Raw genomic sequence first — 14,444 nt, 5'->3', positions numbered from 1 at the left:
AAGTATTTATTTGATGAATTGTTTACTTTAATATAATATGCTTGCTTGTGAAACTAGCTCACCCTTGCTTGTGTGTTCGTGCTTTGTTTGGGTATGTTTCCTGTTGCAATGATCATCCTAAATTGGATGTGAGCAGATGAAGAGGAGGTGTCTGTGGAACAAGCGCTGGAAGAAGGTGATGTTGCAGCTTAGTATGTCTAGGATCTTGATTAGTAGTATTATTCTGATGATAATTCACAGTGGTCCTTTATGTTTAAGAGACCAACTCTGATTTTATTTTGGATGACTATAACCAATATAGTATGTTATATGTCTCTAACTGTTTTCCAATAGTATAACCGAATGACGTCTTTATTATATATGTATGTCGTATATTATGGGGATGTCACAATATGTGTTATAGTTTTTTATTTATTATTTAATTTTTAATATGTGATGTTTTTATGTATTATTTAATTTTTAATATGTGTTGTTGTTTTTATTTATTATTTAATTTTTAATATTTGTTGTTTTTTATTTATTATTTAATTTTTAATATGTGTGTTGTTTTTTATTTATTATTTAATTTTAAATTTATGTTGTTTTTTATTTATTATTTAATTTTAAATTTGTGTTGTTATTAATATTATAAGATGGATAAACATGATGAAACTGTAATTGATGAAGCTGAAAGAAAAACGTTGGTTTTGTTAGGTTGTGAAAGAAGTAGAAAATATAGAAAGTATAAATATGATGTTCAACTCAATGTATCTGAAACAAGAAAATGTGAGTATCCGATTAAGATTTTATTGGCTTATGTCAATTAACATTTTCCATCTGAAATTTGATACAGTTCATCATCCCTCCTCTCGATCTCTGTATACATCACTCAATACCATTAATTCATTATGTATTTCAATCAACTCATTCCTTTCAGAAAGGAAACTGTTAAAAGAAAGGTTAGACAAAATATTGTATAAACAACATAATTTCACAAACAATAATAACTACCAACAAACTACTATATCAACGTTTTAAGCCACACTAACAACAACTGAGAGTGAAAACATAAAAAAGGATAAAAAGATAAAAAACTCGCAACGAGAAATAATGAGAGGTAGAGGTGGAAAGTGATGCTAGAGTTTTTTTAATAAAAAATATGATACAATTAAAGTAGGTAAAAATTCCTTCTCAAGAGAACAAATTTAACATTATTTAAAAAATTAGTGGTGGAGAGAGAACTTCTCTTATTAAAAAGTTTAGGTTTAATTGATTCGGAGGTCCTTATGCAGATTTGCGTCAATTAGGTCTCCGTGTTTTGAAATAGCTCAATTGGGTCTCTATTTATGTAAAATTGAATCAATAAAACCTCTGCCGTTAAATCATGTGAACGACGTTAAATGTGTTGCCTGGTGACATGATGAGATGACATTTCATAAACACGTGACACAACAACAGGTAATGACATGGATTTATTTGATTTTAAGTTTAAAATAAAATAAGCTGGCAACCCCTTCCCCTTTAACCCAGTCATCGTCTTTGGTCTCATGGCTTAGCCTGCCCTGCACATGCTCTTTCGCTAAGAATCTAAAAAACTCAAAAAATTAGAGATACCCAATGAGGCATTTGAATTTTGAAGGACCGAAAGATGCTATCTTTGGCCTCAGATTTGCGTAGCATTTACGTTCTTCCAAATCCTGTTACATTTCAAATAAATAAATATCTTTCCTTTCTCTTCGCTTTTATTCAACCATAGTTTTAAAGTTTTCTCTTGTGTCATAATTTGGATTTTACAAACAATATGGGAGAAGAAAAGGAATAAGAGATGAAGTGAAAGAGACGAAATCTGTATCCACACACATTCATCTATCACAATGGGAAAGCTTTTGTGTGATTCAACCATCGTCGCCAAATCATTCCAAGGTTCGCCGTCGGTAGTGCTTCCATGGGGGATCCCAAATCGGAGTTAATTAGAGTCGTAGATCTCGTCGTTCCGGCTAGTGTTGGTGGTGCGAACTTCGTCAGTGGTTGGGAAAATGTCGTCGATCTGGAAGAGCAGCAGCGGCGCCACCTCCAGAAGCTCCACGCCAAAGGCGTGCTCTAGAAGCCGCTCCAGAAACTCGTCATCGTCTCCACTGTCGTCCTCCCGCCTTAGATCCGTCACTTCCCGGCCTCACATGGCGGTGAGGTGTCAGCCGACAGGAACTGTCTGTTCACGGCGTCTCGGAAGGCAATGGGACTCGAGAAGGTGGACGCACGCAAGCTGCGGCGACAGACGGTGAGTTGGTTCTCGGAGGATCTTCGATTTGTGCGTTTTGTGGAAAGAGAGGTGATCGATGATGCGATTCGACACATGTACTATCCAGATCTGAAGAATGGTTGGGGGATTCATGTCGTTCAGGAGGTGAAGTTGTTGACAAAGAAGGAGGATCTGCTCTTGATTCGACTGTAGCTTTCGGTGACGAAATTACAGTAACTACGAAGAGGAAGATGATGGTTAACGTTCTGTGTTTTTATTAAATAATCCAAAGAAAGTTTTTTTAAATCTAAAATTATTTAACTCCACGTAATGACTTATGAAATGCCACCTCACCATCTCACCAGACAAGACATTTAACGTCATCCACAGAATTTAACAATAGGAGTTTTATTGATTTAATTTTACATAAATAAGATCCAATTGAACTATTTCAAAAATTCGAAGAAGACCTAATTGAGGTAAATCTATCTAATAAAGACATCTGAATCGATTAAACCAAAAATTTATCCTTCCTCAGTCCTTTGGAAAGTGTAAGAGTTGACTTGCATACAAGTGAGAGAGACTAATGTAAGGTGTTGGAGGTGACATGATAGGACAAAGATAAGGCAGAAAGAGTGTAATATTTGCCCTGTTCTCTAGGAGACATTTAGTGATTCGCAACTACTTCAATCATAACTCCCTTTCATGTCATTTTCTTATTTATGATTTTGAAGACTTGTTGCATTTGCTAAATAATATACACCACATGACTTTCCTACAAACAAATCTCCACCTGCACACTATGCTTCTATAACTTCTATTATTGCTCTTATTAAATACAACCTGCTACGCCATCTCCATATAATTTTTTATTTTCCATTTATCATCATAATATTTATTAGTCTTATATTTAAGTAATGATGCTATTAACACAATATTTTTATTTTTGTTCATTCAGCATTTCTTTACTTTTTTATCAACAATATTACCCGATACTATACGAGATAGTCGGAGTCCGATATCCATGGAGTGGATCTCCAAAATATTCGTAAATAATCATATTAATTCTTAGATATTCATCTTACCAAACAATTTCGATATAATATGATAAGTGATTATCTACCAAAAATTTAAAGTAACGGAATGTGTTTTACATAATTATGTAAATATAGATATTTACCATAAGGAGTACTCATTGATTTTTTTTTCATTATTCAATATATTATCATATCCATCACTTTCTAAACTTTTACAGGTTTAAGTGTTGGAAAACTTTAAATAGGTGGACATCACCATGGTGTTTCTCACAACTTTGACACTTCTTTATCAGATACATCAACTCAATTTTTGAAAATATTGCAGTACAAGAAAAATAAACTTACAATCAAAGAAAATTAATTGACATCCAAGCGTTTATTGAAAAAATATTTGTCAATAAATTTAATTAATGAATAAAATTTATTAATAAATATTAATCAATAAAATATTTATTAATAAATTTTATTAATAACTAAAATATTAATAAGTATTGTGATTTAATTTTTTTTCACTTTTTTATTATTATTTTTTTTCTTCTTATCATCTCTTTTGTCACTCATTGGTGTCGCATTAATTGCCTTCGACTTTTTTTTTATATCACTCATATTTAACAACTTATCGATAAATTTTAAAACAATACAATTACCAACAACTTTTAAAAAAATAATTTACCAATAAAAATTTAATTAATAACAAATTTTATGATTAAAGTCCAAAACAATAACATAACCATCCATTTTATTAAGGAAATTTATCAATAAAAATATCTATTAATCAATAATAAACATTATAAAATATTAATAAATTATAATGACAAATTCATTAACGATAAATATTTTTATAAAAATTATAATTTATCAATAAAAAATATTTATCAGTAATTAAAATTTTAAAATCTATCACTAAAATCAATAAATAAATTCTGATGTGCAAATAAGTTTTTTTAATGGATAAAATTCTATTAATAATTTAACATTTTCTTGTAATATTAATTATCTGAACTCGTCCAAATTTAGTAATACCTCTCAAATTAAATTTCACTAACCCTTTTTTCTCAAATTGTTTACATATTAAAAGGTATCCATCAAATAGACAGAGATGGATTAAATTCTCTGCATGATTTATCCACATGTATATTGTATTGTATCCCAATACATTAACATCATATTAGCACTATGATGAGATTGTCAATAACCATCTTACACAATCCAAAGAAAAAGCATATGATAAAGATAGAAGAAAATGGACATGCTGCTATATATATATATATCTATATTTTCATTTTTTCAAACCCTAAGGTGAATTAATTATACTTGAACCAGCACATGGATAGTTCCAATTAAGAAGCTCATCAATCATCTGCATCACAATTCTATCTTCTTCGTCTTCTTCACCATCATTTTGTGTAGATCCTTCTGACACACCTGACTCAGTCTCTGCACGTTTCTTCCCAAGCTCCACCCTCACAATCCAATTGGAGTCTGAGTGTGCACCTGCACCCTTTTGCCACACTCCAATGTGGGAATTGTCAGCATCCAGTCTCAGACATGTGAGGGATGGAGAAGGGTCTCTGCAACACCTCTTCAGTTTTCTACTCAGATCCTCGGCAAGAACATTCGGAGACGAAAAAGGGTCCTCACAGACGGTGGAATTGCTGCCACCTTCAGCCTCATTCAATGCTCGTGTAGGGAAATTGGTCTTGGCATTTCGACCATTCATCAAAATGGCTGCTTGGTCATATGCCCTTGCTGCAGCCTCTGCTGTCTCAAATGTCCCTAGCCACACCCTTCTCTTCCTGTTCATCCAAAACCATCTCTGTTAATGCATGTATAAACTTTCATCAGCCTGAAACTGAAATTCATGCTACAACTGTAACATCTTTCTAATAATTTAATGTATCATATTAAATGTATACTTTTAGAAGGTTTAGTACATAATATTGCAAGAGGTTAAAGTTGAAAGTAGGAAGTATGGGTGATTTACAGCAAAGGGTGACGAATTTCTGAGACCCATGAGCCCCATTGGCGTTGCCTCACTCCTCTGAACTTCTTCTTTGCTTGGACCATGGCTCTTTGTGGTGGGAAATAAGGGTACTTTAGAATGAAGAGAACCTAAGTACGAGGTAATTAAGATGCTGCATGAAATTAATATAAGGGTGGAGATACAATAATGACAAACTTTGAAGACTCGGTTTCTGATAATGTCAGACTTATATAGATTGTCGGTTGATTTGGTGGGAAAGTCTGGCTAATAATTAGTCACACAATATTACCAAAGAGATGCAGCACGTTATAATATAATATAAATTTTATTTTTTAAATTAACCTTTTGAAATTAGGTTCAACTTAATGTTTTTAAACTTTTTCCGTTTTTACATTTGATATGTTTAATTATATATGTTTTCTAAATGTTCTTTTTTAAAGAGACTAAAGCCATATTTAGTTTAGATTATTTAAATATGATTAAATTTTATTTTAAGTAAACTATTTTTAAAGTTGAAATAAAGTTAAAATTATTTTTAAACAAGTTATTGGATTTCCTATTTTTCATGCTCAACATATTTGATCATGAATATTTTCTAATTGATCATAGTTTTTTTTTCACTTTGTGATTATGATCTAACGAGATCCATCCCTTTAACCTTTATGAAGAGCATGCACCCTTGTCTACCAAGGAAATAAAGGATTAATATTTATTATTAAATATCCGTAAACACCAATAAATAATATTTCGACATATATTTAGGTTACCCGCATTAAAGGGATATATATATATATATATATATATATATATATATATATATATATATATATATATATATATATATAAATATAAAATTTTTAATGAAAAGGTAAAATTTAGTATATTTTCAGAAATTTAGGACAAATTACACTAATAACTGATAAAAAAAACATTTCGAGTTCTTTTTAATATTTAAAGTAATATTGAATAGGTGGAAAATGAACTATTTTTCAAGTAATTAACGGGATTAGAGTAATTTGTAAGGAATGTTGCTATAGTGTATTTTAAATAATTAAAAAAGTGTTAATGTGGTGGTAGAACTTAATATAATTTATTAAGAGAGATTTACATATTATTCGATTTAATCCTTTTTATTTTTAAAGCATTTAATTGCATGAAGTTAATTTTTTTTTATCTTCCTTAGAATTTCTTTTTGGAGCTTTACAGTTATGCATTAAAGGTTTCACCTGCTACGTTAGGATAAGTCCCTGACTTCTTAACAACTTAAAATAAATGAGCAACACTGGTAGGGTTTCTTTTCTAACAGCTCTACTAGCTGTGCTCCAAAGAAAAAAAGAAAATAATAGTAAATTTTTTATCTTCACTTTCAATCTACCAATAAAAAAAATATAACATAATCATAATGGAATTTTTTTTAAGACAGTAAGAGTATATTTTATTATTAATTTTAAAAAAATATAAATTATAAAATAGTTATATTATGTATACCATATTAATTATAAAATAAACCTCAATATATTAAATCTTTAAAATAGTTAAATTAAATGATTGAAATGTCTGTATATTTTCAATTTAAGTTCCGCAACGCTTATTTTGTGGGTAGATTTAATGATGTTGGCAAGTACGTTGACTTTATGTGTTCAACTTCAACTCTGACCCTGTAACAAATTCATTACATGATTTAATATTATTCTTTATTTATTAAATTATTATTATTTCTATTTAAAATTTTCCCATTTTAACTTTATTTTTGTGGATATAACGATACACTTTAGTTAGGTGTCTCTTTTTTTTTTCTCGTTATATTTTTTTATGCACAATAAATTTAAAATTTTACATAAGATTTTAAATTTTTATAGTAAATTTATTGAGATGAGAATAATAAATTATACGTGAATAATGTGTTTATATAATCTAACATTTCAATACATATTTTACTAGGGTTAAACGTCACTAGTGCAGAAATCACTTTAAACATCCATTATTTTGGGTTTTTTTACATTCGACCTCTACTCGACGTTTATGAGTGAGTGATGTTGATGGAACGTCCGACTTGTACAGTCAAACGTCTATGTAGACGTCTGACCTGATACCGGTCTAACGTCTAACTGTACAGTCTCTGTAATTCATTGGACGTCTCTGTATATAATGACAGACATCTATAGACGTCTGATGTGGCATTAACAGACGTCTAGTGGGTATTTTTAAAAAAAAAATTGATTTATTTTTGCAATAAAACCACATCTAAAAAACAGAAAATTGTCCCAGAACATTATAATATAATATATAAACTCATTTGAAGTTAACAAAGTACTAAAAAACAATCCAAAACCTAAACTATCAAAAGTTAAAGTTAAACTAAATGTAAATATGTTCAACAACAATAATAAATCTTCCTATCTAAGTCCATCTTTGCAGAAGATAAGTTGTCCACTCTTGTCTTATCTTCTTAATTGTGTCCTCTGGTATAGCAGATGTACTCTTGAAGCGCTGCAAAATGAAGAAAGATGCATTATGTACCTAAAACAACAAAGTTAAGTTGTTAGAAACTAAGAATCTAAATAAGTTAAGCATCATTACCTCATTCCAGTCATCTGTAATGACAGCTCGAATGATGGTCTTAATCCAAGACATGACATAGTAGCCACATTCCCATGAATCTAACTGCTTGTTACACTAAAATGACAAACTAAATAGTCAAGCATTTAGATCATTCAATAAATAGTAAAATAAATTAGAACTATAAATGACTTATAACCTTTGGATACAGGACGGATACTAGTTGACCTCGGTTTTTACCTATTACTCTATTTACATTGAAAACACAAGGTAATATTAATATAACTATATTTATCATAAAAATTGAAGGTCAAAATGAATTTGAAACATAAAAAGAGAAACACTTACCCTTGAAGCATGTTTCTCAAGTCATTTTTCATCTTCCTGTGTAACGAACAAAACCATACAATTTTACATTGTTTGGGAATGATGAGCATCAGCTGCCATGAGACCTATCATGATTCATAAATACTTAGTAAACTAATTAAGAAAACTTTAATGAAATTTTACATAAAGCAACCCATACCCATCAATGTATGGCACAAAGTATATGTCTCTATTTGACTCAGTCATCCATGTTTTCAAATACTTTTGTTTGCTCTCAATTGTGTTACCAGAAGGTTGGATGGTCTGAGGTTCAACAAATCCGTACATGGAAGACTGACCTTGGTCCACAATGACTGTGTCCATGTACCTAAAACAACAAAGTTAAGTTGTTAGAAACTAAGAATGTAAATAAGTTTAATATGGAAGACAAAATTAACTATCTTACATGCACCATAGTTGAAGGATGGAAATATTCAACATCTTGTCTCCCCCAATGATCTTCAGTGCATCACTGAATATGATATATACTGGGACATGGGGAGATGCCAAATACTCTATTATCCCAGTACACTTCTACTGGTCCTCTGTTCAACATGGGGCCCGAACGTCTATGAGTATTTAAAAAATTAATTTTGGCGGAGGCTATCCACGTCCGATATATGGGGCCCGGACGTCTATAGAGACATCAGACATCCGACATAGGGCCCCGAACATCTAAAGCAATGGAATAAGGTACCTTTTCACCTACCTGTCAGGTCATTAAGCGTCCGACATAGGGGCCCGGACGTCTATAGAGAAATCATACGTCCGACATAGGGGGCCAGGCGTCTAAAGCAATGGAACATGGCACCTTTTCACCTACCTGTCAGGTCATTAGGCGTCCGACATAGGGGCCCGAACGTCTATAGAGATATCAGACGTCCAACATAGGGGCCCAGACGTCTACACTGCGAAATAAAATGACTTTTGGTAGTTTTTGCCACCATGAGATGTCGGGGTCTGTCCAGTCGGACATCTAAGACACTAGTTCAAAAACAGCATATAACGTCATGCGTTCAACGTCTAACCACGCAATAGCCAACGTTAAAAATGACCGGTGACAATTTTGTAAGTTAATGCAATTATTAAACGTCGTTTAGAATTATAATTCGATGTAAAAGGATATAAAACGTCGAATGCCTCAGTGTTAGACGTCAAAAGGTTAGTGAATTCAATAAAAATTTGAGCGGGAGATTGAAAATTCATTCACTTTATCTTAGCGTGCGAGACCCTCTTCTCTGCCTAAACTTTTCTCGAATGAAGTTTGACGACCATCACATGTAATCTTTCTTTCATTTGATACAAATGCATGTTAATTAACTACTTTAGGTATGATTTTCGCTTTGTTTTCACCGATTATTTTCGTGTTTTTGTCCTTCATAGGCGTATTCTGCTTTCTCTCTCACTAGTGGCAACACTTTATTCCGATGAACCCACCTTTTGAAGGTTAATTTTCGTTTTCATTTTGAAGAACTTATTTGTTGAACTTGTTTGTTGTTTTTTTGTTGAACTTGTTTGTTGTTGTTGTTTGATTGAACTTGTTTGTTATTTGATTGAACTTGTTTGTTGTTTGTTATTTGTTGTTGATTCAATATTACCATTCATAGTTCTGTTTTTCAAGTTTCGTATAGTTGTAAAAAATGATTATAATTAATTAAAAAAAAACAAAAAAAATTTGATTAACGTCGTATATTGACAAAATTCGACGTTAAATTAACGTTGTATATTCACAAAATTCGACGTTAAATTAACGTCGAATTTTTTAAATTCGACGTCAATTTAACGTCTCTCAACATAACGTCGTTCCCGAATTCGACGTGAAAAACCAAAAATATTAGACGTTGTACGCTGTTTTTGTACTAGTGAGAGCTGTAAAAAATTATTTTCTACCATATTTTGGCGTCAGACTGGGAGGAGCTGACGTTTTTTTCAGTATAGACGTCAAGGACCACCCTAGTCGGACGTCTACAACATTAACTTATTTACATAAGTGTCACTGGTCATTTTTTACTTTAGATATGTGTGGGTCGAACGTCTAATAAGTGACGTTATAAGCCTTTTCTGCACTAGTGCGTGTTAGTGAGAATTTCAATTCTTTGTTAATTTTTTAATATTGTTTTTATAAAAAATATAGGGTTAAATATGTTTTTAGTCCTAAATTATTGACCGTTTCTGGTTTTCGTCCCTCTTCCAAAGTAAGGTACAATTTAGTCCTCAATCTTTAAAAAACGTTCGTTTTAGTCGAAAAAACGAACGTTTTGAGGACTAAAACGAGGACTAAAAACAAAATTTTGAGAACTAAAACGAACGTTTTTCTAAAGAATGAGGACCAAATTGTACCTTACTTTGGAAGAGGGACGAAAACCAGAAACGGCCAATAGTTTAGGGACTAAAAACATATTTAACCCAAAAATATATAATGATATTGATTTTAATGTTTTAAAATATCCATATCATTTAAAGGTTCAGAAAAAAGAAATATAAAAAATTAATAAACAATCTGGACTTTTTTTAATGATTACCATGCTGATATAATTTTAATTAAACAAGATAATTAAGTAATACCTTACGATAGCTTCGATGATTTGAGACATATAATCAACCAAAAGTTTGAGTTCTTCATAAATTGTTGGAGTATTTGGACTATACACATTACATTTTAATTAATTATAAAGTATTTAAAATTATATCTTAAATAGATATGCTAAATTTACAATTTAATTAGACTAAAACACAACAACATATTAAAATATATAAATTAAGGGTTGGACTCAAATTACAAATTTTATAAATCTAGGAACTAAAATAGCATAAAAAATATAAAAAAAAAAACAAGTTAAGAATCATAAATTGATCAAAATTGCAATTTGACTAAAATATAGAAAAAAAAAAGTGTGATTACTTTTTTCTTAATCTTGTGAACAAGATTTGATACTTGAACTTTTTTTTTAAGCAAGAGGTGATTCATCATCCGTAGACTATTTTATTACTTTATTTGCAAAGGCACAAGAACACAGGTGTCCATGGATGGAGCTTGTGGTGCTTTTCAATTTATTGTTGGAAGAGACGAAAAAGTGGACTTTAAATTTTCAACGGGTGGCTTCTATTTTTTGTTTTTGTTTTTGTTTTTATGGTAAAGAACAATCCAAAACATACACAATTAATATGTTGACAAATTCTTTCTTCATCCTCAACAACCTACTTTCACTCATGTTCATCACAATCAATTCAATCCCTAAAATATTCCATTATTTTAATTGGGTTTGTATATTAGTCATTTTTTTATGGAAAAATATTATAGGTGGGAAACGATTTTCATAATAGGATATATTTTTTGTGTCTAATTTTATCTTATACATAATTTGTTATATGTCCTAATGACGGGAAAGATATATAATTATAAGTTTAAATTGTTGAATGTATATCACATATGTTTACTCATAATTTTTCTTTTTATGAAATTCTGTCAATATAATTATAAATATTTTAATAAAGATAAATTTTAAATATTTCTATACTTATATGTAAAAAGATCTTTTTTTCTCACAATTGTTTTTCAATTTTATCCTTTAAATAATTTTTTAGATATATATTTTTTTATATTAAAATAATTAAAGTGATTGTTTCTTTTAAATTTAACCGTTTTTCCATTCACTGGCTTTTTAACTTACAATTTTTTTAAAATAAAAAGTTACCTACAAAGTGAATAAAAATTATAAAACTATTTACATTTAATTTTATAATTATAATAATAGTAATAATAATAATTTTATTCTTTTTATTATCACAGGAAAAAAAATGGATATACATGCGCACTTAACAAATGTGTTTTCACTAGTTTATATTTATATATAAAGAGGATACACCACTTTGATGTATATTTGTACCTTTTTCTATTTTATCTTTAATAATATAATTTTTAATTTATTTGTTAAGAACAATTGTACAAAACTGTCACCTTTTAATTTTATTCTCTTTTTTTTATCAAATTATTGAACTGATTTTTATTTTTTTAAATGTAGATTAATTTTTTTTACTAAAAGTTAGTTATTTATTTGGTAATATTTTGGAGTTTGTTATACTTTCGAATTTGAATTAAACTTTTTATTAAAAATTATTTTAATTTTATTTGATAATACTCTACGCTTTGTTGTAATTTCAAATTAAGATTATTTTTTACTAAAATTAATTTATATTTGATTTGATAATACTTTCTTAACACACATTTTTTTCATCTTTTAGTTATTTTTATTAATTTAAATCTTTTAACTTACATTTTCTTTTTTATGTGTTCATAATTTTATAACTCTAAAAATTTATATATTTTTTATTAATTATTCATTATTTTTAAATATTTTTAGCACCTCACATTACCGTTTATGAATAAATTAACCGAGTCAGAAAAATTACATAAAATATTTAAAAATGCATACACACAACTAGTACTAGAAAATAAAAAGTTTATAAATAAATTATATTTTTTTTATTTTATTAAAAAATATTTCTCTAAACTTTATTTTCTTTCCATTCCCTTTCTCTAAGTTTTAAAGATAATTATGACACTATTGTGTTGATAAATATGATTTTTATCCTATGGTAAAGTGAAATTAAATTGAATCAATTTAATTTTTATTCATATAAATAATTAAATCTTTATTTAGATTTTTAATTTTATTTTATTTTCTCTTTAAATTTGTTTAAAGGAAAATGTTGTTTGTAACATCCCAAAATCTCGCATTTGAAAATTCATAGTTGATATATATCTATATCAGATTTCTACCACAAATTCATAAATATAACTCGAATTCTTCTACTTTATTCTTCTATCTCTCCCTTCCTTGGTACTGAGTCAGACGACATTCCTTCATCTGTTCCCGTATAACGAATTATACGATCATCGCACATACCCAAACACAAACACAAACAAGTAGGGTGAGCTAACATGCAACCAATCATTTATAAAACATGCATATTTACTTTGATGCACTCAACAAACCTCATATAATAATTATGTCAGCCACACTCATACCATCATACAACAATCGCATCATAGATACTCATCCATTACTTTGATACACTCAATATACACTCGTTCCACAATACCCAATAGACACTCATTCCACAATATCCAATAGATACTTATCCCGACAATATGTTGATAAGCGATCAACGGGAGGTTCCGCACTTGTGATGCCTTCTCAGTCCTCAACACTATGTCCAAAACTGACACATAGACCAGGACCTCCTACCCTCCATACCATCCACAAGGTTAGTCCTCAACACTATGTCCAAAACCGGCACATAGACCAGGACCTCCTACCCCTCTCACCACATAATTCATCCTTCTCTACTTGAGACTGGATGATTATTAGAGTATCAGGATAACCTCCAACTTCATGACCCTCAACATCAACATATACACACATACCATGGCATTACAGAATCTCTCTGCGAGACTCATACCATGTTCACATTCCTCAACTCATATATACCATTACGAAATCTCCCCATAATACTCATATCATGTTCAGATGCATAAATTCAAATCCAATATAATAAATTACAATCATCACAGAAATCATACAAAATGAATATATCACAAAATAAATTAACCATACTAAAATATCACCATAAATGGTCACCGGAGAAGAATCAAATGTTTGACGAATCAAACTCACCATAAACGCCAGTACATATGACTAGTTACAACTTACTGGATTGGACTAGGGCTGCTCTATGATCAACATCTCCGGTTTTTAAGATTCCTCTATCCTACCATCACAATTATAATTCATAATTCCATATCTACCACAATAACATGAATCCATCAGACATTTTCATTCCATCGAGATATATTGCATAATAATTTATCAGTACTCAATCTGTACAACAAGATTTAAGTTAAAAACATATCGAGTAGACTTCCAGGAAAGAGAGGTGTGTCACAATGGACAACTTAAGTACCACGTCTTTCCTTAGCCAAAGTGTTCCTCAACTAGTTTTTAACAAATTTCTTATTTACAGATCCAAAACTACAACATATAATATTAACACCGAAATTCAATATAGATAGAGATATACAGTAAGAATTAACAGTATTCACACAGAATTTCAAAACATGAATAGTAATAAAACAATTCTAAATCATATTATAAAAGCTTAGAAAGGTTAGCTCCCCTACCTCTATTCCAGACTTCTCTTGCTCCGAATTTGTTTTCCCCGAAAACCCTACAGAACCTCTACTCTTCTTGCAACTAAAAATTTCTTCCTAACTCTTTCT

The 14,444-nt window shown here is 30.0% G+C and overlaps 1 protein-coding gene and 1 pseudogene across 1 annotated transcript; one reads left to right on the top strand and one right to left on the bottom strand.

The window, feature by feature from the left end:
• Window positions 1–1,853: 1,853 nt before the first annotated feature.
• LOC148204915 (uncharacterized) lies at window positions 1,854–2,431 on the top strand (annotated as a pseudogene).
• A 2,082-nt stretch (window positions 2,432–4,513) lies between these two features.
• On the bottom strand, window positions 4,514–5,416 carry LOC148204914 (ethylene-responsive transcription factor SHINE 2-like). The gene is made up of 2 exons (XM_088109529.1): window positions 5,240–5,416; window positions 4,514–5,051 (listed from the first exon to the last, which is right to left on the bottom strand). Exons 1-2 carry the CDS (start codon window positions 5,320–5,322, stop codon window positions 4,550–4,552), a joined length of 585 nt encoding a protein of 194 aa, XP_087965655.1. The 5' UTR covers window positions 5,323–5,416; the 3' UTR covers window positions 4,514–4,549.
• Window positions 5,417–14,444: the final 9,028 nt, after the last annotated feature.

The sequence above is a fragment of the Vigna umbellata genome, chromosome 1, assembly GCF_029865625.1.
Source record: "Vigna umbellata cultivar VRB3 chromosome 1, Vumbellata_1.0, whole genome shotgun sequence".
Taxonomy (NCBI): domain Eukaryota; kingdom Viridiplantae; phylum Streptophyta; class Magnoliopsida; order Fabales; family Fabaceae; genus Vigna; species Vigna umbellata.
The sequence above is the reverse complement of the archived record's forward strand: the minus strand, read 5'-3'. Positions and strand labels throughout refer to the sequence as shown.